Source organism: Acomys minous (assembly GCF_964271855.1).
Source record: "Acomys minous genome assembly, chromosome: 13".
Classification (NCBI taxonomy): domain Eukaryota; kingdom Metazoa; phylum Chordata; class Mammalia; order Rodentia; family Muridae; genus Acomys; species Acomys minous.
In genome coordinates, this window is record NC_140495.1 from 111,440,142 (window position 1) to 111,461,845 (window position 21,704).

General features: G+C 54.0%; 2 protein-coding genes across 4 annotated transcripts; both read right to left on the bottom strand.

Moving 5' to 3' along the window:
• Positions 1 to 2,322: 2,322 nt before the first annotated feature.
• On the bottom strand, positions 2,323 to 15,803 carry TAP2 (transporter 2, ATP binding cassette subfamily B member). 3 transcript variants are annotated; one of them, XM_084754731.1, is made up of 12 exons: positions 15,646 to 15,803; positions 14,222 to 14,722; positions 14,020 to 14,134; positions 10,536 to 10,666; positions 10,130 to 10,335; positions 7,131 to 7,328; positions 6,868 to 6,996; positions 4,881 to 5,069; positions 4,603 to 4,776; positions 4,153 to 4,312; positions 3,329 to 3,465; positions 2,323 to 2,724 (listed from the first exon to the last, which is right to left on the bottom strand). In XM_084754731.1, the coding sequence occupies exons 2-12, from the start codon at positions 14,712 to 14,714 to the stop codon at positions 2,545 to 2,547; spliced, it is 2,112 nt and encodes a 703-aa protein (XP_084610857.1). In that variant the 5' UTR covers positions 14,715 to 14,722; positions 15,646 to 15,803; the 3' UTR covers positions 2,323 to 2,544. The 3 variants fall into 3 exon arrangements, with proteins under 3 accessions (XP_084610857.1, XP_084610858.1, XP_084610859.1); XM_084754732.1 differs by lacking the exon at positions 15,646 to 15,803 and adding an exon at positions 15,322 to 15,422; XM_084754733.1 differs by lacking the exon at positions 15,646 to 15,803 and adding an exon at positions 14,835 to 14,943.
• A 2,114-nt stretch (positions 15,804 to 17,917) lies between these two features.
• Positions 17,918 to 21,123, bottom strand: PSMB8 (proteasome 20S subunit beta 8). Its single transcript, XM_084754736.1, has 6 exons — positions 20,918 to 21,123; positions 20,029 to 20,176; positions 19,783 to 19,894; positions 18,916 to 19,045; positions 18,472 to 18,676; positions 17,918 to 18,219 (listed from the first exon to the last, which is right to left on the bottom strand). Exons 1-6 carry the CDS (start codon positions 21,062 to 21,064, stop codon positions 18,131 to 18,133), a joined length of 831 nt encoding a protein of 276 aa, XP_084610862.1. The 5' UTR covers positions 21,065 to 21,123; the 3' UTR covers positions 17,918 to 18,130.
• Positions 21,124 to 21,704: the final 581 nt, after the last annotated feature.

Consider the following 21,704-nt stretch of genomic DNA (forward strand, 5'->3'; position numbering starts at 1 on the left):
AATGCCTTTTCCTGGCTTCCTCAGGCACCAGGCTCACACGCGGTACACATATAAACATTCAGACAAAACAATCATAGGCAGAAAATAAACTGATTAAAAAATTTTTTAATTTAATGTCATCTTGTCACTGCCTAGAATTATCTGGCAAGGCACCTCAAATGAGAAACATCACCCACAGGCCCAAGTGTTTGAATATTTGGTCCCCGGTCAATGACATTATTTGGGGAGTGACGCGGCCTCGCTGAAAGAAATGTGTCACGGAGGGTGGGTGTCGGGCATCCGTTGGTTTCCTCCACTTCCAGTTTGCTCTCTGCTTCCTTTATGAATAGAGATGTGATGTCTGGGTACCCTGCTCTGACAGCCTGCCACCCCGCCCCACCAAGCCACGCCACGCCATGCCCGGTCCCGCCTCGCCTCGCCTCGCCCACCATTACGAACTCTCCCTCTAGAGCCATGAGGCAGACAAACTGTCCTCCTGTAAGCTGCTTCTGGTCTTGGTGTTTATCACAGCAACAGCTAAGACACCTGGGAAGAGAGTCTCGGCCAGGAATTTCTTAGATCATGTTGCCCCGTGGGCGTGTCTGTGGAGATCACCAGGACTGCTGATGTAGGAGAGCCCAGCCCACTGAGGGCAGCACCATTCCCTGGGCAGGTAGTCCTGAATTGTACAGGAAAGCTGGCTGAGCTTAAGCCTGCCCCACAGGCAGCAGCGGTATCTCTGGGTCCCGCTGACCTTCTCTACCCGTGAAGTGAGTTCTTTGGTGAGCGGTGGTGCTATGTGAAAGACTGAGCAATGCTGCCGGGCGGGCGTGGTGGCACACACCTTTAATCCCAGCATTTGGGAGGCAGAGGCAGGAGGATTGCTGTGAGTTCGAGGCCAGCCTGGTCTACAAAGTGATTCCAGGACAGCCAAGGCTACACACAGAGAAACCCTGTCTCGAAAAACCAAAAGAAAGAAAGAAAGAAAGACTGAGCACATCTGCTGCCAACTGCTCTGATGTCCTCCACTGATGGACTGTGAGCCGGAACTGTAAGCCAAATATCCCCTTCTGCCTGAGCGGATAGTCCGGGTGCTTGTCACAGTGACAACAATGAAACTAAGGACCTTGGGAAAGTCCTCTAGTCTCTTTGAGCCTTGGTTTCCCCTCTCGTAAAGTGGAAATGATAAAGAAACTGGAAAAAGTAAATACACAAATCTTTTAGAGCTCAGAATAAGGATTAAGGACAACACATGGGAAACACTTCAAACAGTTGCTCACACTCAAACTCTACAGGCCCAGCTTTTATCCACGCAATTATACTAGTAGCACTGTTAACTTGAAGGCTGTGCTTTGCCCAGCCAACCTCTAGTTTCCCTTCCCAAATATCAGGTACACGGCCAGGCATGGTGGCGCACGCCTTTAATCCAGCACTTGAGAGGCAGAGGCAGGCGGATCTCTGTGAGTTTGAGGCCAGCCTGGTCTACAGAGTGAGTTTCAGGACAGCCAGGGCTACATAGAAAGGACTTATCAAAAAGAGAAGGAAAAATATATATATATATATATCAATATATCAGATATTGGAGGGAATAAGGAAGGAGAGAGAAAGGCAGCCTTATGAATATTCATGTGACATTGGGTGATTTGCATATTAAAGAACAGATACACATTGACAGCTAACAAAAGAGTAACAATGGTTATAGCCAGGAAGCAAATCACAAAATGAACTTGCTTTACACTTTGTGAGCTGCCTATATGAATGAGCACTTACTTATATGTACATATTACATTAGCTGCTTTTCTTTTTTTCTTTTCTTTTCTTTTTTCTTTCTTTGGCTTTTCATGACAGGGTCTCTCTGTGTAGCCCTGGCTGTCCTGGACTCATTTTGTAGACCAGGCTGGCCTCGAACTCACAGCGATCCGCCTGCCTCTGCCTCCCGAGTGCTGGGATTAAAGGCGCATGCGCCACCACCGCCCGGCGTAGCTGTTTTTCTTGTTGGTGCAACAAAATGCCTGACGAGAGCCACTTAAGGGAGGGTTTGATTTGGCTCACAGTTTAAGGGTACAGTCCACTGCAGCGGCAAAGAGAGGCGTCCGGTCACACGGCATCCGCAGTCAGGAAGCAGAGAGGGATGCCTGCTGCTGCTCAGTTCACTTTCTCCTTTTTAAGCAGCCTGGGCCCCTAGCCTATGGGATGGCTCCACCCACAGTGGGGGCGGGCCTTCCCCCTTCGGTTAACCTAATCTAAGAACTCGCTCACAGACGCGCCCAGATGTTGGCAATGATTCTAGATGATGTTAAAAGGTCAGTCTATTAACTGTAGCATACATTGAGGAAAATCATAATATATATCTATATTTATTATTCCTATATTCAGCAAAAAAATAATGTTTCTAGAACCACAAAACACCCACTCCACTCAGTGATAACCCCACCCCGACCCTCACCCACCAAAGCACACAAAGTCCAAGATGGTCCCAATTGGTTGTCCTCACTCTGGCCCCCGCCCAGTCCCTGGGGGTCTGATCCTGGCCACAGTTCTGAGACGGACTCGTGTCCAGAGGCGTCACTCCTCCAGCCGCTGCTGCACCAGGTGTGCGTAGACATCCTGGTCCTCCCTGAGCTGGTCGTGCGCCACCAGCTGCCCCTGCCTGAGCACCAGGACCTGGTCGGCGCTCTGAACCGTGTGCAGCCTGTGGGCGATCACCAGCACCGTCCTGTCCCCCTGAGCTCTCCAGGCCTGTAGCTGCAGAGGACAGATGGCAAGGCTCAGAAAGACAAGAACGTGACAGACACGACAGCTGGCCCATCCCTGCGACTCGGGGTGGAGAAGGCATGAGCTGTGAAGGGGACCTGAAAGGGCAGGCGACAGGGGTCTGCCCTTCAACACGGCTGTACTGCTGCCTCTGGGGAAGGCCCCTCACACCGTTCTCCACCCTGGAGATGCTTTGTCTCCATTGCCAGCTCAATTTAAGAAAAGCCCAGGGCGTGGGCAATGCATACTTTTGGGTATGTCTGTGACGATTGAGTCAAAAATCCAGAGAGGACCGTCTGAGGAAAACGATAGATCTACCCTAAAGCGGGTGGTACCACCCCATCCCTGGGCCATATAAAGAAGAGTCCAAGCCGCACGTTCCCACAGCCATGAGCCAAAATAACCCAGTCTTCTAGACTCTTTTTGTTGGGTATTTGGTCCAGCAACAAAACGTGACCTTTACATGTCACAGCCCTGCCAAGGGGCAGACACTCTCCCTGTCGGGGGACATCCGAGCGCCCCTGCACCCTGCTCAGCGCCACACCCCGACATCCCTTAGCGCCGCTGTCCCCTGCCCCTTCATGCTGGTACTCACAGCCTGCTCACACTGGGCGTCCAGGGCACTGGTAGCCTCATCCAGGATGAGGACACGAGGGTCCCGCACCAGGGCCCGGGCGATGGCCAGACGTTGTTTCTGTCCCACAGCTAACTGGCCCCCTTTCTCCCCTATTTCTGAGGAAATCAGAGAAAATCGCCTCCTGAGACACAGGTGGTCAGAAAACACCCCTCCCCACAGGGATGGACAACATGCTCCTCATGTGCTTCTGTTGGCCAGTCAGGGAGTAGCAAAGCCCCCTGTGTGCATGGATGCTTGTGTGTGTGTGTATGTGTGTGTGTGTATAAGCCTGTGTGTGAGTGTGCATCTGTGTACAAGTGTGTGTACGTATGTGTGCATATGTGTACACCTGTGCATGTGTGCATATGTGTGCACAGTGTGTGTGTATAAGCCTCTGTGTGTGTCTGTGTGTGTCTGTGTATATAGGCCTGTGTGTGTTTGCATGTGTGTACAAGTGTGTATATGTGTGCACATGTGTACACCTGTGTGTGAGTGTGTACAAGTGTGTGTATAAGTGTGTGTGTGTGTGTGTGTGTGTAGGGGGGGTTATGTGCTGTTCCCGGGCAGTGTCTCTTCCTGAAACAAAGCCTCTCACTGGAACAGAACGGAACCCCAAGGAACCTCCTCCTGCCTCTGCACCCCCAAAGCTTGGATTACTCTCAGCCTAGCTTTTCCCCTGAAAAATGGACTCAAGAGCTCAAACTCGGGTCCTCACACTGCAACGCATGCACTTTATCGAATGGCCTCCCTCCGACCCCGTTTTCTCTCTCCCCTGCCAGGGTGGGCTCGGCGCCCGGAGGTACCTGTGTGTATTCCATTAGCCATTTCTAATATGAAGTCGTCCGCACAGGCTGCCCGAGCAGCTGCCATCGCTTGGGCGTCCTCGCAGTCCCTCAGGCCATAGGCAATGTTGTCCTTGACAGAACCCGAGAACAGCACGGGCTCCTGCCCCACCAGAGCCACCTGCGCAGAGGGGACAGAGAACTGGTACCTCCCTTTCTGTCCCTCCACTGTTTTCCGGACTCGTTCAAGCATGCTCCTCTCTCTTGCCCCTCCCACCTGGCGCCCCTCCCTCCCGGGCGCCCCTCCCACCTGGCGCCCCTGCCACCTGGTTCTCCTCCCACCTGGCGCCCCTCCCACCCGGCGCCCCTCCCACCTGGCGCCCCTCCCACCTGGCTCTCCTCCCACCCGGCGCCCCTCCCACCTGGCGCCCCTCCCTCTCGGGCGCCCCTCCCACCCGGCGCCCCTCCCACCTGGCGGTGCAGGTAGTGGTGCTCATACTGGGCCAGGGGCTCTCCGTCCAGCAGCAGCTGGCCCCCCGTGGGCTGGTACAGGTTCTGCAGCAGGGCGGCCACGGTGCTCTTCCCTGACCCATTGGGTCCCACCAACGCGGTCACCGTTCCGGGACGCAGCGTGAACGTCAGGCCCTAGAAAAGCAAGGAAGAGTTAAGGGCAGCTTCCTAGAGAAAACGAAGTACAGGCTGCCGTGCCTGACCACAGCAGCAGAGGCCCACGGGTCTCCCTCAGGCACCTGGAGCACAGGCTTCTCCGGGCGACTCGGGTACGAAAAGGAGACGTCTTGGAATTCCACGCGGCCCTCCAGCCTGGAAGGGGCCAGGGTACCAGGCTGGGGCAGATTTGGGTTTCGGTCCAGGTAGCAAAAAACCTTCTCAGCGGCACCCACGTTGCTTAGCATATCCCCATACATGTACACCAGGTTCTGGAAAACAGGGAGGGACATGCCAGACAATCAAACCCCACCGGAAGCCAGGTCCCCGACTCAGCTCCGCGTACACTCTGCCCATACTCTGACCTCAGCCAGCCTCTCTTCTCCGGCTCCTAATGCATCCCTTATAATAATTATGGTTAGTTGGGAGGGAAAGTTGGAGCGATTGTTTTTAGTTATGAGGGAGGGTGGCTTTGTTTTGTTTGTTTGAAACATTTTTGGCTACTTAGCCCAGGCTGGCCTCAAACATAACATCTTCCTTCAGGGTTGCAAGTGTCACAGGATGACAGCTATGTGCCAGAGAAATTTTGGTAGAATTTTAAAGGTGCAGCAATATTTCTGTAATTTGATTTGCCACTAAAAAGCTCTGAAGTGTACACAGCACGCCAAGCCCCACTGCCTTTGCTCACTGCTCTGCACTCCGGGTGCCCAGTGTCCTCTTGTGTGAGACAGGAAACCCTTTTTTTTTTTTTTTTTTTTGTTTTGTTTTTCGAGACAGGGTCTCTCTGTGTAGCCTTGGCCGTCCTGGACTCACTTTGTAGACCAGGCTGGCCTCGAACTCACAGCGATCCGCCTACCTCTGCCTCCCGAGTGCTGGGATTAAAGGCGTGCGCCACCACGCCCGGCAGGAAACCCTTTTTAAAGCACTCAGTGTGGCCAGCTCACCTTTGAAATTATCAGAGTGGTCGGCACAGCTCTCCACACACAAAAGATGGCGAGGAAGTAACCAGGAAAATTATGCTCAGCGCCCAAAGCAAAGTGACTTATTTTTTAAAGTGATCAAATATAAAGACATAGCTAAATACCTTTCCTAATCAAACTATGCTACAGCAGATGAGGTTAAGTCTCTCGGTTGATGTGTCCAAGCCAGTGAGGGGAGGGACCGCAGAGCAGCACTAGTTTGCAATCCTGGTAATTTAACAAATGTGGTCCTTAAGCACCTGTGCCAGACACCAACACCAACAGAACTAGATATGTTGTGTCTCCCAGAAAAAGAGCACAGCCATGACTAGAAAAGAGAAAATGCTGATTCTTAACATTCTCAGAATTTATCTGCCGATGGAAAGAGAGCTGAGGGACACACCGGGACAATACTGCAGAATAATGCTACACAGAACCCAGGCCGTAGGAAACACCACAGGACACGAATGCCCATTCCTCCGACAACTTTAAACCAATTGGCGCCGAGAGCTTGAAAAGGCGTCAATCAATCACACCGTGTGTACCTGTGGAAGTCTGAGCACTGGGAGCACTGGGTGGATTTAAGGAATTCTTGTTTTTAGGTGAGATAATGGCATTTGGACCACACACTTAAGGTTTATTATATTCTAGAGACACACACCGAAATGTCTACAGATGGGTCAGTGATAGCTTGAGCTTGTTTCAAAACAGTGTGAGGGGAGTGAGGGCAGATCCAACACGGTGGGCTGTTAGGGGTCGGTTAGGGTTACGGTCAGATCAAGGCTAGGGGCAGGGTTTGGTTTGGGATTGCAGTTAGGGAGACGGTTAGTACGGATGGGGTCCGGCCAGCTTTATGCCTGTTTGGAGCTGGGTTTGTGAGGATAAGTGTTGCTAGGGCTAGAGCTGGGTGTGACTGGAGTTGGGGTTATGACCCTTGTTAAAGCTGATTAATAGTCATCTGAAGGCTCGTTATAATGTTTTTTTTTTAGCATTTTAAAATTATTCATGTGAAAAGTAATTAGGTTGTTTGTTAAACAAATAAAGCTCATGGTGCAGAAGCCCAGAGAGAAACACAGAACATCAAAGCATTTCCTGGGGTTGGCTCACTCACCCGGACATGGTTCCCCACTTCCTCCTGGTACAGCAGGAAGGAGAGCAGGCCGCCCCTGGTGACCTCGCCAGCCAGGATCTGCTGCACGCCACAGTTCAGAATCAGCACCTGTATGCCCAAGGCCATCACCTGGGGGAAGGAGAGAGAAGTGAGCGAGTCCAGGGCGCAGCACTGGTCCCCACACACAGCCTCTGAGGTCGGCCTCCTCATCCCTCCCTCCCCCCACAGGCCCTCGTCCCTGCGCCCTGCACAGGCAGCCTCACCCTCCGCACGACTAAATAGATGTCTTTCTCCAGGTCACGGCGCCACCACAGATGTCGACATCGCTCCAAGGCCTCCTTATAGCGGCCGACCTCGTGGTCCTCCGCCCCAAAGCTGCGCACAGTCTGCAGCCCTCCTACCGCCTCGCGCACCACCTGGCCCGCCCTGGCCACCGCATCCTGGATCTCCGTTAGCACCGCCTGGGAACAGGGGGCAGCAGCGGCGGGTAAACCAGTTAATGTGGGAGAACAAAGGGAGAAGGGGTGCGGGCGGGGAGAGGGGAGGGCTTCAGGTCAGCTCTTCATCACTGTTTCTTGTCGTTCTTTCCGGAAGGAATGTTTTGAAAAAAAGAATAGAGAAAGAGGTGCTGGGGTAGCCGGGCGCGGTGGCGCATGCGCCTTTAATCCCAGCACTCGGGAGGCAGGCGGATCGCTGTGAGTTCGAGGCCAGCCTGGTCTACAATGTGAGTCCAGGACAGCCGGGCTACACAGAGAAATACTGTCTCAAAAAACAAAAACAAAATAAAACAAACAAACAAACAAAAGGTGCTGGGGAGATGACACCGTTGGTAAAATGTTTTGCCATGCACGCATAAGGACTTGAAGCTCCAAATCCTAGTGAGAGACCCACCTTGGCCCTGATGAACAACACCCACAGCCGACACACATTCCTGTCCCCAGTGTATCTCAAACACACGCACACGAGTACAGGAGGGAGGGAGTGTGCATCACTGGGCTCTCACTGTTAAGTACTGTGGGGCATACGTGCGATTTTGTTTAACTCTCACTTGAAGTAAGTTCTTCCACCCTGGTGTCAGATGAGGAAAGAGACACAGAGGTTAAGAAAGATGGAGATCCGGCTGGGAAGGGTGCTCAACTGTTCAGAGAGCTCGGGGCTCCTCCAGATAACCAGAGTGCAGTTCCTAGCACCCAAGCCAACAACACACACACCTGTGACTGCTGCTCCAGGGACTCGGGGCTGACACACACACACACACACACACACACACACACACACACACACGTAAATAAAATAAATCTAGCCAGGAGCGCTGTAATCCCAGCACTCAGGAGGCAGGGGCAGGGTCTCTGTGAGTTCGAGGCCAGCCTGGTCTACAAAGTGAGTCCAGGACAGCCAAGGCTACACAGAGAAACCCCTGTCTTTAAAATATGTTTTTTCATTTAAAAGGTGGAGCTGTAATTCTAAATGAATCAACGAACTAAATGTAAGAATTAAAACTGAACGTGACCGTAATCTCGTCAGGGTTAGCAGCAGCCAGGCCCAGCTGCAACGTGTGGGTGCCAGTGTTAAGACCTGTGCTCTGTGCTGAGCCATTTCTGACTCATGGTGAGACTGCCAGTGCGTCAAAACCATGATAAATACACACTGTAACTATTCTAGGGCACTGTGACGCTGAGCACAGCCTGGCTGTGTGTGTGTAGCAACCTCCCCCCCCCCCATAACAGCAGCATCAGCCTCCCTGCCATCTTGGGCAGCCGTGCCAGGTGTGTCTAACCAACCCTCCCCTCCTGCCTTTTCCTGGCTTGGTGAATTCTGTCGCAGCCCACGCATCACCAGCCTAACCCATGCTGTCCCCATCCTGTCAACTAACATGCAGAATGTGTGCAGGATACATTTTAATTATACAAATTTTGAAAATATAAAGGATGCCTTTTACTGGTGCTTCCTATTTGACCACCTCCCCTTGGTGGGGAGACCTGGTGACACTCAGAGGAAGAGTAAGCAGGCTGCCAGGAAGAGACCTGATAGGCTGTGACGTCATAGTGCGGGAGGAGGTCCGCTTCTGTCACAGACCTAGGGGAGGACAATAGAATGTAGAATGAAAGGGGAGGGACAGTTAAGATGTAATCTGAATAAATTACTTACATTTTTAAAAAAAAAGATTGCCTTCTTTAAAGAACAAATTTTTTAAAAAATTAATGGGCGAATGAATTCCTCTCAGCCAAAGAGACAAAGAGCAACAAAAGAGCTCCCTCCAAAGAATGTGTCAAATGTCCCAGAAGGATGTGAAAATACACTTAGCATCATTAATGGTTAGGAGAATGCGTATCAAAGCCACAACGAGCCTCTGCACCAGAGCCAATAGAATGGCTTTTATTCAAATTTTTAAAAATAAAATAAAATGACAGTAACTTTAGGGGAAACGTGGAGAAATCAGAAGGCTTGCGCCCTGAACTGTGTGGCCCAAAGGTGAGCAACGCGGAGTTTCACATCCTCGGTGCTTTGCTACAGGAGAAATCCTGAAGGCAGACCCGACATTCATCCTTGGACTGCCCCACTGGATTCCTCCCCTGCGCTCACCCGATCACGTGTGCTGACGTCAAAGGGGGAACTATCTAGGGGGCTAGAGCGCTGCCTGGGGTGGGCAGGGGTGAGAGCACTGGCTGCTCCTCCAGGGGACCCAGGTTCCATTCCCAGCACCCACACTGTCTGTAGCTCCAGTTCCAGAGAACACAGCGCCCCCTTCTGGCCTCCTTAGGTACTGCACCCAGATGATGAACGTACTTTCAAGCAAAACACCCATTCACATAAAATAAAAACAAAGTGTAAACCTCCTAAGATGCTTGTTTGTCACTCTGACTCTCAGTCATTTGTGGGAAGGATAAACACAGGCTCTGAGAAGCTCATGCGAAGACAACATCTTACAAGAAAGACACCCCACTCACCACCACCCCTCTCCCCGACAGCTCAACACACATCACACACGTCTCCTTACAGATCCAGCAGACCACCAACCCCCTCAGCCCATGTGTCCATCACTGGACGGATGAGCAAGGAGAATGTGGTACAAACACACAATAAACTGAAGGTGCTGAAAGTGATGTTCCTCCCTCCCTCCTCCCTCTCCTCCTCCCTCCCTCTCCCACCCTCCCCCCTTCCCCTCCCTCCCTGCCTTGCACCTGTCTGTCTCTCATCCTGAGATTTGCCTGTGGAAGCCCACACACCTCTACACTTTGGTCTCCTCTCAGAGCACGCATACCTGATGGCGGGGGTTGTACACCTTCTCGGCTGCTATAGTGAGAGGCAGGTCCAGCAGGGAGAGGAAGGTGAGTCGGGGTGACACCTTGACCATGAAGAAGTAGAGCCCCACCACCTTCACCAGGCTCCGCAGCAGGATGTTGGCATTCAAAGGGAGCCAGCGGCTCATCAGGGAGGTGTCTGAGCTCAGCCGTGAGTTCAGCTCCCCTGGGGAGGGACAGAGAGGGTGAGGGGAGCAAGCGCACCAGCCACAGGAACCCAGGAGCCCCTCTGCGTCATCATCCTCGGCTCTCACACCCGCTTCCCCTAAAGAGAGACTGGGCCACACTCCACCCGGCTCTAAGGGCCAGGCTCCAGCAGGACGGACAGGAGTAACTGAGGAAGGGCTGGAGGACCCCGGACGTCACCTGTCTTGGCCTCCTGAAAGAACCCAAGGTCTTGGCGCAGCAAGGATGAGAAAAGCTGCTCTCGTATCCGCAGGTTGATCCTGGACATGGTGAAGAGGAAGGAGCCTCCTCGGCAGCCTGCAGACAGGGAGCTGGGGGGCGGGAGGGGAGGGATTGGGGAGGGCAGGGGGCGGGGGCGGGGGGGCGAGAGGGGGTAGAGGAGTGGGCCGGAGGAGGGGAGCGGGGAGAGGTGAAGGATTGAGGAGGGTGGGGGGCAGAGCTCGGGAGGGGTGGGGGCAGGAGGGGGTGGGGAGATGGGGGGGGGCGGTGGGGAGAGGTGAGGGATGGGGGAGGGAGGAGGGAGGGCCGTGGGGTGCAGGGTGGAAAGAGGGACGGAGAGAAAGCGGGGAGGAGATTGGGAGACAAGAGGCAGAAGGGAACGAAGAGAGCAGTGAGAACGCGTGGATAAACAGGTAGGAAGGTACATGCAAGATCACAGTCACAACAGGAACAAACCCCCCTGCGCCCACGGACTCGCGGAGCACAGATGCTTCCGCGGGAAACAGCAACAAGACCCTCCTCCTGCTCTGCGGACCCCCCCCCCCCGGCTTCATCTTTTATCCTTGGGGAAGTCCTCTTAGAGCAACCAAAGTTTTATAAGAAGAACTTAAGGGAAGAAGTATACATTTTTCAGCGCACAAAGGTAGGTGTTTTACAAAATAATGGGTTTTAAGCACAATTCAGTTACCGTATTAGGTAAGCAGAGGTGAAATCGTGGGCTTCGGGTGGTCACGGTAAGAATGAAAGGTCGGGCTGGAGAGATGGCTCAGTGGGAAAGAGCACTGGCTCCTCCTCCAGAGGTCCTGAGTTCAATTCCCAGCAACCACATGGTGGCCCACAACCATCTGTATTATGATCTGATGCCCTCTTCTGGTGTACATTAATTTAAAAATTTAAAAAAAAAATAATGAAAAGGAGCCACCAATGGAAAAAACTGTGTATGTGAGTGTGTGTGCCCACGCGTGTGCGTGTTCAAGGGTTGACATCAGATGCCTTTCTAGATCTCTCTCCACCTTACTTTTTCAAGGCAGGGCCTCTCACTGAACCTGGAGGCCGCCATTTCTGCTAGACTGACCAGGTACCATGGCCTTGGGATCTCCCTGCCTTTGCCCCACACCCTGCACTGGGGTTAGTGACTCACAGTGCCCGGGCGCTGGGGATTCAAACCCTGTTCCCTGTGCTTGCACAGGGAGCACTTAGCTCACGGAGCCATCTCCTCAGTCCAGGGGAGACAGTTCTGCATACAGGAACCAGCAGAGCAGCATCTGGGCATGAGGCTGAGGCCCAGGGTGGAACAGCGCGGGCGGTGCTTTGTGTTTGCTTGTTAATTATTTTGCTCCCTGAGATCTGGGCGCTGCTCAGACGGGCACACTCTCACGCACACCTGTCGTTGTGGTGTAAACCCTGCTCTGCCTAATTTAAAGTTGATTTAAAAGATGCTGAAGCTTGGGCAGGGCAGAAGTGAGGGGCGGAGCTAAGGTTCGAGGGCTTGAAGGGGGGGCGGGGAGAAAGAGAGATCAGAGTGGCCACGGGATAGGAAAGAGTCACGTGGGCCAGGAGGAGGGGCTCCGGAGCTCCGCGTGGAGAGAAGCTGCCGAGACGAACAGCGTAAGCAAGGGTTCGGGGTTATGACTGGGAAATAGCACAGATAGAACGATTAAAGCCGATGGCATGGGGCGGGGCTGGAGATAGTGGGGTGATTTAGGAGGTTAGCATCTGCCCTGCCCCAGGTGAAGTAAGGCTTGCCTATCAGGTACCTGAGTCTTTTATTGATTGGTAGTGGGCTAATAACAACCACTCTAATAAGAAGCATTATTAGCTGATATTTTATATTTTCTGCAACACGGAATGAGGTCCTGAGTTTTGTGGATGGGGACGGGGGGGGGGGGGGGCGGAGCGCATCCTTTGGAAGGACCAGTGTGATGCACTAGGGTTCTGGGTACATGGTACGCAGGGTGAGAGAGCCTGACCAGCAGCGGTGCGCCTGCCAGTGACTGAGCTAATAAAACAGCTCACATGAAACCCGTTGTGACGAGCTGAGGTAGCTCAGAAGGAAGAGTATTATTAAGAAATTAATTCACGGCTGGAGAGGTAGCTCAGAGGTTAAGAGCTCACTATCTGCTCTTCCAATGAGGAGCCCTCTTCTGATGTGCAGGTGTACATGCAGCCAGAGCACTGTGTACTTAACAAATAAATAAATCTCTTTTTTTTAAAGAAAGAAAGAAAGAAAAGCACACTGTGTGAGCCATCTCAGGAGATAAAGGCACTTGTCACCATGCTGGCGATGACAGAGCTGACTTCAGCAAGCTGTCTCGTGACCACTAGTGCATGTACACACCCTTACTGACCTTAAAAAAAAAAAAGACAAAAGAGGGTGTAGTTTAGAACGTGATATATCCAGAAACAGGCCAAATTAAGTGTCTAAAAGGAAAATTCTGGGCTGCAAAGACGGCTCAGAGGTTAAGAGCACTCTCTGCTCTTCCAGAGATCCTGAATTCTATTCCCAGCAAACCACATGGTGGCTCACAACCATCTATAATGCGATCAAATGCCCTCTTCTGGTGTTCAGGCCGAGCACTGTATATATAATAAATAAATACAACTTTTTAAAAAAGTTTAAGAATTTTTTTAAGAGGAAAATTCTCCAAAGAAGGAAGAGCAGAGCTCAGTGTAGAAGGGAATTCACAGATGTCAACTGCAGAAAGAGATCGGTCAGAACTACAGAAGCCAGCCGTACAGAGACACCAAGGAGAACGCAAGCCTGACTTAGGAGAGCAGAGGACTGGCCCACTAGGAGTTACCTGCTCAGGGAAGACAAAGAAAGAAGCAAAACTAGAATGAGGCACAATGAAGGACTGGAGAGAGAGAGAGAGAGAGAGACAACACAGAGAGAGAGAGAGAGAGAGAGAGAGAGAGAGAGGGCCCTCTCTGCACCTGAACCCTCCTATCCTACAGCCCTGTCACACAGCCTGCTGTTTGTTTACCTGAGACTGCGGGCTCAGGGGTCTGTATAAAAAGAGGAAAAGTCAGCCGGGCATGGTGGCGCATGCCTTTAATCCCAGCACTCGGGAGGCAGAGGCAGGAGGATTGCTGTGAGTTCGAGGCCAGCCTGGTCTACAAAGCAAGTCCAGGACAGCCAAGGCTACACAAAGAGACCCTGTCTCGAAAAAAAAAAAAAATAGAGTAAAAGTCAGGAAGTGACAAGATGCTGGGGAGGTGGCCAGACCTGAGCTTCAGAGATTGGGATTGGGGGGGGGGGACAGGTGACAGACACACACCCTCCCCTGCTGGGAGAATCCTGGGAGACACTTGAAGACACTGGGAGGGGCAGAAAGAAGGAGGAGATGTAGCGTTGAAGTGATTTGTGCAAAAAAAAGTAGAGATGGAGGGGCCCCTGTGCAGGCTCCGGGTCTACCAAAGGGGCCAGAAGTAAATCACCTCTCACCTCCCAACAGAGAACAGGCACATGAAAAAGATGGCGCTCGCAAAGGCATCTGGGTCAAAATCACCTCCCAAGATGTCAATCACCCGACCAGAATAATGAGGGATCAATGTCTCCCCTGAAAGAGATAAGGGCGATCAGGAGGCTGCTCCCTGCTGCCCACCCTTCTCCCACCTCCCTCTCCCCGGTGGCCTCTCCCTCTCACCCAACACAGCCAACACGAGGAAGAAGAAGGCAGCCACGAGGAAGGGCAGGTCCGGCCTGGAGAGCTTCAGCAAGCGCCACATCAGTGCTTTGTTGTTCTCCTGGCCTGGTTCCCTGTCCTGGGCTCCTGCAGGGCTCAGCACAGTCCACACCGCCCAGGCCAGCGCGGCAGCCCCATAGCCGGCCAGCAGCCAGCCCCAAGAGGCAGAAGACACCCTGACTGCTGGGGAGCCCATGGTGCCCCCCACCAGGCCTCTCAGGGAGAAAAGCAGCGGGGTGGCCAGGCAGAGCAAAGGCAGAAAGGCCCGCACCAGCCCCAGAAGTCCTCCCACTTTTAGCAGCCCCCATAGCCCTCCAAGGCGCAGGATGCCTTCCAGCCATACTCCTGGCAGCCCCTGGGGAAGCAGATTTCCCAAAGATCCCTGTAGCAACCCGAGCAAAGCGACGTCCACTAGCAGCAGCGAAGCCCAGGGCCTCAGGTAGGACAGCACCATGGTGGGGTCTGCAGAAAGAAAGGGAGAAACCAGGGTGGTGGAGGTCCCACCCTGGCCACAGGCGCCCTGCGCCAAACCCACGCATCACACTTCTCAACTTCTCATTTTAATCAGCCTCACCCTCACCGGAACGGTTCCCCCTCCTGCTCACACCTCTCCCAGTATCGATGCCAAGGTGCCCGTCTAAAGGAATGGGGAAGGCACACCAGTCTCACACACAGACACGCGGTGGGCGGGGGAGGGGGGGCAGGGAGGCGGGGAGGCGGGGAGGCGGGGAGGCGGGGAGGCGGGGAAGGAGTTGGCATCTGCTGCTGCTACTCATCTCTCTGTCTCTCTCTCTGTCTCTCTCTCTCTGTCTCTCTCTCTCTGTCTCTCTCTCTCTCTCTCTCTCTCTCTCTCTCTCTCTCTCTCTCTCTCTGTCTCTCTCTCTCTCTCTCTCTCTCTCTCTCTGTCTCTCACACACACACACACACACACACACACACACACAGGGGGCGGTGGGAGGCGGGCGCACGGTCTGCTGCCACCAAGCCTGTGTCCTTGAAACTTGTCCATGTTAGGCAAGAAGACTCGGTTCCCAGTCACACTCCCTCCACTGCCCACGTACTTAGGCCAGGAGACAGGTTGCACCGGCGGGATGTGGGCGCGTTCAGCAGCGGCAGTGGGCTTGGGGCTGGAAATGCGGAGCAGGGACGCTGGAGAGGCGGCGGACAGAAGAGGACAGGGAACGCAGGGCAAGATAGTGGAGCAGGGGACCTTGGGCAGGGGACCTGGGGCACCGGGTGGGGCAGAGGTGCAAGGCAGAGGACGTGGGGCAGGGAGCGTGCGGCAGAAGACAGGGGACGAGGAGACGGACGTGGGATGGGGACACAAGGGTTTGGGTGTGGACCGCACTCCTGCTCGCGCTCGGGTTCTGTCCTCAAAAACTCACCTGCGGCTGGGGAAGAGCAGCTCAGGAGCGCTTCTGAAACAGGCTTCTTCTCAAACTGGGTCCTCTGGGTGCGCCAGCGACGCTCACGCAGTGAGGGAGCCGGGGTCCCTGGCTTTCGCTTTCACTTCGCTGCCCAGGTCGCGGTGCTGCGCGCAGCCGCCAGCAGACGGCGCCTGTCAATCTGCGGGCGGGGTGAGCGCCCCAGGTCCCCCAAGGAGGCTGGCCGTCCGTGACAGCTACTAGCAAAACTCTGAGGGTCTGAGACGCTTTGTAAAGAGTGACAACCTGCATTTCTCCGGTTACTCCCTCGGCTTGCGCCCATTTGGCTGGGAGTGTGGCTCAGAGTAGAGAGCCTGGGCCCAAGATTCATTCTCCACGAGGAAGGGGAGAAGGGCGGGGCGAGGAGAGGAAGGAAAGGAGCGAAGGAAAATGGGGGAACGGGGGGGGGGAGGGGGATAAAGGAGAGCGGAGGTGGAGACAGGAGGAGTGGGAAGGTGGAGAGAAGAGAGTGGAGCAGAGCGTGGTTTAGGTGCCCTCCCAGTCAGCCAAACAATTAACAAGGACCGCACAGGAGTCCCACACCCAGTCACTTTGGAAGGACAGAGAAGGAGCGGGGGAGAAAAGAGGGCTTAGGGCTTTTTTTTGGCTTTTTGTTTGTGTTTGTTTGTTTCCGTGCAAGCTCAAGAATTGGGGTCTGGAGTAAAAACAGAGACTAGAATAGAAGGCCTCAGCCCCTAACACCAGGCCAAAGGTTTCCTTTCACAGAGTTTGAACTGGGGAGGACCTGGCCCTTTGTGCTCAGACTTCCTTCTCAGAGGGATGCACCTGCAGAGAGAGTCCTGGGTCAGCGCTGCCAGGGGAGGGGGAGGGGGAGCGAAGAGGGGGAGGGGTGGAGCAGGTGGCTTCAAACAGAGAGATTTCTACCTGACCCCTCAGCCCTCCTCCTCAGACCCCCTCCTCCCCCCCCCACTTCCCCAGGACAAGTAATTGGGCACAAGGGGGACCCCTTTACCTAGCATGATGGGGCCCCACTCCATCCTCCACAATGAAAATAGTCTTTACTGCACATCACCACGTCCCTCCACCAAACCACCACAATCAGAAATGACTCAATCGGGTTGAAACTACCTCTAACCAAAAGAAAAAAAGAAAGAAAGAAAAAGAAAAATCCCCTTTGAGATGTTGGCGTGACTACCCACGCGCCACCTGAAGTTAAATGTTAAATGTTGAGGGGAGGGGACAAGTCAAAGCAGGTCCTGTAGTGAGGATTCTGGAATTTTAGTTCCTTTTTTTAAAAAACCCAGAAAACAACAACGACGACACAGCAATATTGTAAGAGTACGCTTTTTGTTTCAATCCCAAGTGTGGGACACGGGGCTGCTTTGAAGCAGCAGAGGTGTAGTTTTGCCAGCTGCGGTAATCTTTGCAACTGTGTTTGGAATTCTGGGAACTTTTCAGAGGGTATATAAATGCTAGGGCCCCCAGAGGCCGGGTTGGTGGTTAGTAGTCGTTTTTTTTGGGGGGGGGCGGGGTGTGGTTTGTTAACAGTTGTGCTCAAAAAAGAAACAAGAAGAAAGAAATTAGATTCAGGATCTACCCACCCCCCACCCCCGTCCTTCTTTTTCTCCTTTCTAGTGATAGGGAGTGAACGCAGGGATGGAAAAAAGAAAACCTACAAAGTAGCAAACGCCCCTCCCCCACACACAGCAGCCGCCCTTATCAGCTCCAGGCGTTAGGAGCGGATGGAGAAAGCTCCCCCTGGCTGCTCTGGCTCCTAGGTCCTTCTCCCGCCCTTGGCCCGGCTCTGGGCCTCTGTACAAGCCCCTGGGCTTCCAACCTTTCCTTCCACCCTGCTTCCCCCACTCCAGGGAGGTCACTGGGCTCCCACCTTGCAGCCAGAGGTGAAACATGAAACTCAACCTCAGCAGCATCTCTACATTCTGTATCCAATGTCACAAAGGTGCCGCTTCCGCGTTTCAGAGTTTATAGTCACCACAACGTCCTCCCAGTCACCCCAAAACATTCACGAGGGGCCACATTGGAGTCCCCCGACCACTACACTCCAGGAATGGGGTTGGAAAAGTGTGTGAAGAGAAGACTGATGGCTGCTCCTGAGAGATGCTTACAGAAGGACGTCCGGATTCCCAGCTGCTTAGAGAGAAAGTGGAACCCCTTCTCAACCGAAGCCTCACTTGGTTTCCTGTTTCCTCCTTACCCCTCCCTCCAGAGGACCCCGGGGCCTGACCCCGTTCAGCCACAACACAGAGACAAGTATAACCATTTTTCTTTTATTGTACTTAGTATCCAGGGTGATACCTTCTGCTCGGTGAGACAGAGCGTGAACATGGCTGCCCCAGGGCCCCAGAGCTTTCTGTCTTCAGCCCGGGTTGGGCTCCTCTTTCTCCTGGGACTGAAGTTGGTCCAGGTCCCTGAGTCCACCGGGCTCGCCAGCACTGGGTGGAGGCGTGTCCAGCAGCCACCGATATCACTGACTGGCCTCTCGGTACTTGTGGAACAGGTCACTGACATCTGAGCTTTCCACTTTCACCCACCCGTCTTCCTTCATGTGGTACACTGTGGACGATTGAGAAAAGGACATGGCGTCAAGCCTTTCTGTCAGTGTGGATGGCAGCGGACCTACGCAGGCATTAGGGTGCACGCACATGCGCACACGCGAACACACACACACACACACACACACACACACTAAAACCTTTGCCTGAGACCTCAGTGTTCTCAGATCTGAAAATCTCCACTCCATCTCCCCTGTGTCTCCCAGTCTAAAATAGCCCCCTTCTCCCAGGTGTGGGAAACCCCGTATCTTACTGTTGACAACCCCTCCAGAATAGCTGTCTCTGTGCGTGGCATGAACAATAGCCCTGCGGCCAAGGTCATAGGCCTCCTCAGGACTGAGATCGTGGCGGTAGCCACTGTCCATCACCCCGTAGGCGTACGTGTTCCCACTGCCGGTGGAGAACATCTGTCCGGAGAGCCGGGTCCCGTTTTCATCCACGTAGTAGAGCCCTGGACCCTAGAAGACGGAAACCGCCCTGGGCTGAACTTGGAAATGGTTTGTTGATAATATAAAGAGTCGAGTGTGGCCTGTGAGGAGTGGGCGGCACAGTGACGGTGCGTGGAAACGTTTGAGCTATGACAGCACCCCTCCCTCGGTAAACATCAAAGCCTGAGCCGAGCACGGGCACGGTTAGGGTGCAGTTGGGCAAGAGACCCCCTTGCCCAGGGTGGGGAGCACAGGGACAGGCCACTCACCTTCTTGTCCCAGCCGCAGATCATGCTGCCCATGGAGAGGCCCATGCCCCGGTACTGCAGCATCATGTTGGAAAGCAGCTTGGAGGCTGCAGACACGGAGATGCGCTCGCCGTTGCGCAGATAGTACAGCCTGTGGGAGGAGGAGGAGGAGGAGGAGGAGGAGGAGGAGGGCGGCCTCAGGGTTGGCAGGTGAAGGTTAGCAAGGAGGGGCTGTAGAGGTAAGCACTCGGAATGCATGGGCTTGTGTGGCTTAGAATGAGGGAGGGATTTGAAGTTTAAAACTTCTGAACCACATTTTAAAGGCCTAGTTAAATAGCAGACAGATATGGTGGTGCACACCTGGGATCCCAGCACTCTGGGAGGCAGAGGCAGGAGGATCACTGTGAATCTGAGGCCAGCCTGGTCTACAAAGCGGGTCCAGGACAGCCAAGGCTACACAGAGAACCCCTGTCTTGAAAAGCTAAAAACTGGGCCTGGAGAGATGGCTCATAGGTTAAGAGCACTGACTGCCCTTCCAGAGAGCCTGAGTTTGATTCCTAGCAACCACATGGTGGCTCACAACCATCTATAATGTGATCTAATGTCCTCTTCTGGCCTGCAGGCGTACATGCAGACAGAGCACCGTATTCATAATAATAAATAAATAAAAATATTTTTTAAAAAGCCAAAAACAAATAAATATAAAAGCCTACTAAATGACACCATCCAACAGGGCTGACGGTGTCCATGTTAAGTAACAGATTCCGTCACACACAAAGGCTTTTTTGGAAAAAAATCCCTTATGAGCACACTAAAATGGTTCACTGGGGATAAGTGACCTGCGAAGTCGGAGGAGTGTTGGGCAAGTAGATAAGAAAATCTGCCTACCTGCATTCCTTGGCCAAGAGCCGCTCCCAGTACTGACAGTCGGCCGCACAGCCGGACATGGTGCCCAGCAGGTAAGGGTTGATCTCGATCACCTTGTTCACCCTTAAGGTGGCTGGAAGAGTTTGAGATAAAGAAATGAGCGCACAGTCGTTTCCCCCCCCCCGCCCCTCCCCCCGGCTCTGGCCTGACTTTGGAGCGGGCCTCCACTGAGAGAGCCTCTGGAAGACTCTGGCCCCACATACTGACCAATATAACTCCCCGCAGAGGCCCGGGAGTCCACGGCCACGATGACTCCGTGCTGGAACTTGAAGGCCAGCGTGGTTGTGCCGTGGGCCATCTCGATCTGAACGTTCCTTTCCTGGTCACCACCAAAGGACCTCAGGAACTCAGTGGGCTAAGACAGAGAAGAGGCAGAGAGAGGCCAATGAGAACCTCCCTAGCAAGAGCCCCCCCCCCCCAGGGTTTCAGAGAATACAGGGCGGGTAAGGAGGGGTAGGGCTGGAGGAGAGGGTGAGGGAGGGGGTGGGTGAGGGAGGATCAACAGACCCTGCATGGTAATAGCTCGGAAGAAGGAAAAACAGGAGGTATGCCCACCAACTTTCTGCTCCCTGGCACAAGGGAGCAAGGGTCATGGTAACTGACTTCAAGGTGTTTCCTCAATCGGTGGCTCCCTCGGTTCTCACAAAGTACATTTTAATAACATAGTCTCGTTTTACAGTAGAGAGCCTTGAAACCTATACCCCCTAATGTGTCCTAGGACACACAGGCTGGGTCACTGAAGCCAAGTTAGCCACCCACGTTCGTGGGTCTCCCACGCAGCCCACCTAGCAGGGGTGGTTCTGTGAGAGCGTGGTGATTTGTGCATAGTGTCTTGGGGTGGGCACCCCCACCCCCATCTTCTCTGTCTCTCTCCCTCTCCCTTCCTCTCCCCGCCCCCTTCTTCTCCCCCCTCCCCGCGCGCCCCAAGCCTTCATCTCCACGTGTGTCCTTCAGGGCTGGCGTGGACGCTGCTTTCCTAGACAACTCCTCCAGGTTTCCTCACCTCCTCAGTCCCAGGCAGACCCTCCTCCTTCCTCTGCGTACCCCCCCACGGCCCCCCCCCCTCGCATCTCTCAAGAGTCCATACAACCCTCACCTGCATTCCGCGGGGAAGTGCGAGCTCCGGGGCTTGCGCAGAGAAACTGTAGTGTCCCGGGTCCGAGCGATGCCCGCTTCCCGCATCCAGGGCTGCCCACTCGGGCCGCTGCCCGCGAGCGGCTCCGCACAGATCCAGTAACGCCATGCCCGCTCAGCCCTGGCGACCGCTCGACTCTCCGACAAGGAAGTGAAAGCGAAAGCCGCAGCACCAAGGGGAGGGAACCAGGTTGTCCACCCCCACCCCATGCCCTTTCTGAGAAAAGCCCAATCAACGGGTGTCTGAACTAAAAAATGTCAGTTGGGGACGAGTTTTCCTGCGCCCTGGTCGGTGTGAGCAGCTAGAGAACGCGCTGTGGGATGGAAGAAGAGGTGCGCCTTCCGAGGCCGCCTAGCAGTGAGGTACATGAGGACCCACAGGCGGGCATCCTTTGGGAACAGCGGAGGACTAGATAGGGTCCCGTCACAAGAGGTGCCCCGAAAAGTTGGAAGCCTGAGAGGAGAATGGAGCAGATTCGCCTGGGGGTGTAACCTGGGGGTGGGGGCACCATCCAAAAGGGCATCGTTTTATAGACACTGGAAAATACGGCAAATGCGTGCGAAGGGTCCTTAGGTCCCAGACGACCAGAAAAACAAACAAAAAACAAAAACAAGACACCCCAGCACGTGGGGAAGGACGAGCCAAGGGAAGGGAGCAGTCGGGAGTTTTCCGTGTGGTCCCTCACAGCGCCCTCCTCGCCTCCCTGAGGCCACCCACGAGAAAGGGCCCTTCTCAGAGGCTGCTTGCC

Coding starts and splice junctions, on each gene's coding strand:
- PSMB8 (XM_084754736.1), bottom strand. CDS start 21,064: ATGGCGTTACTGGATCTGTGCGGAGCCGCTCGCGGGCAGCGGCCCGAG. Junction 19,046..19,782: donor CTCTTGGCCAAGGAATGCAG/GTAGGCAGATTT, acceptor CTCCTCCCACAG/GCTGTACTATCTGCGCAACG. Junction 18,220..18,471: donor TTCTGGAGGGGTTGTCAACA/GTAAGATACGGG, acceptor AATCGTCCACAG/TGTACCACATGAAGGAAGAC.
- TAP2 (XM_084754731.1), bottom strand. CDS start 14,714: ATGGTGCTGTCCTACCTGAGGCCCTGGGCTTCGCTGCTGCTAGTGGAC. Junction 5,070..6,867: donor AAGTGGGGAACCATGTCCGG/GTGAGTGAGCCA, acceptor CCTGTTTTCCAG/AACCTGGTGTACATGTATGG. Junction 3,466..4,152: donor GGCTAATGGAATACACACAG/GTACCTCCGGGC, acceptor TGATTTCCTCAG/AAATAGGGGAGAAAGGGGGC.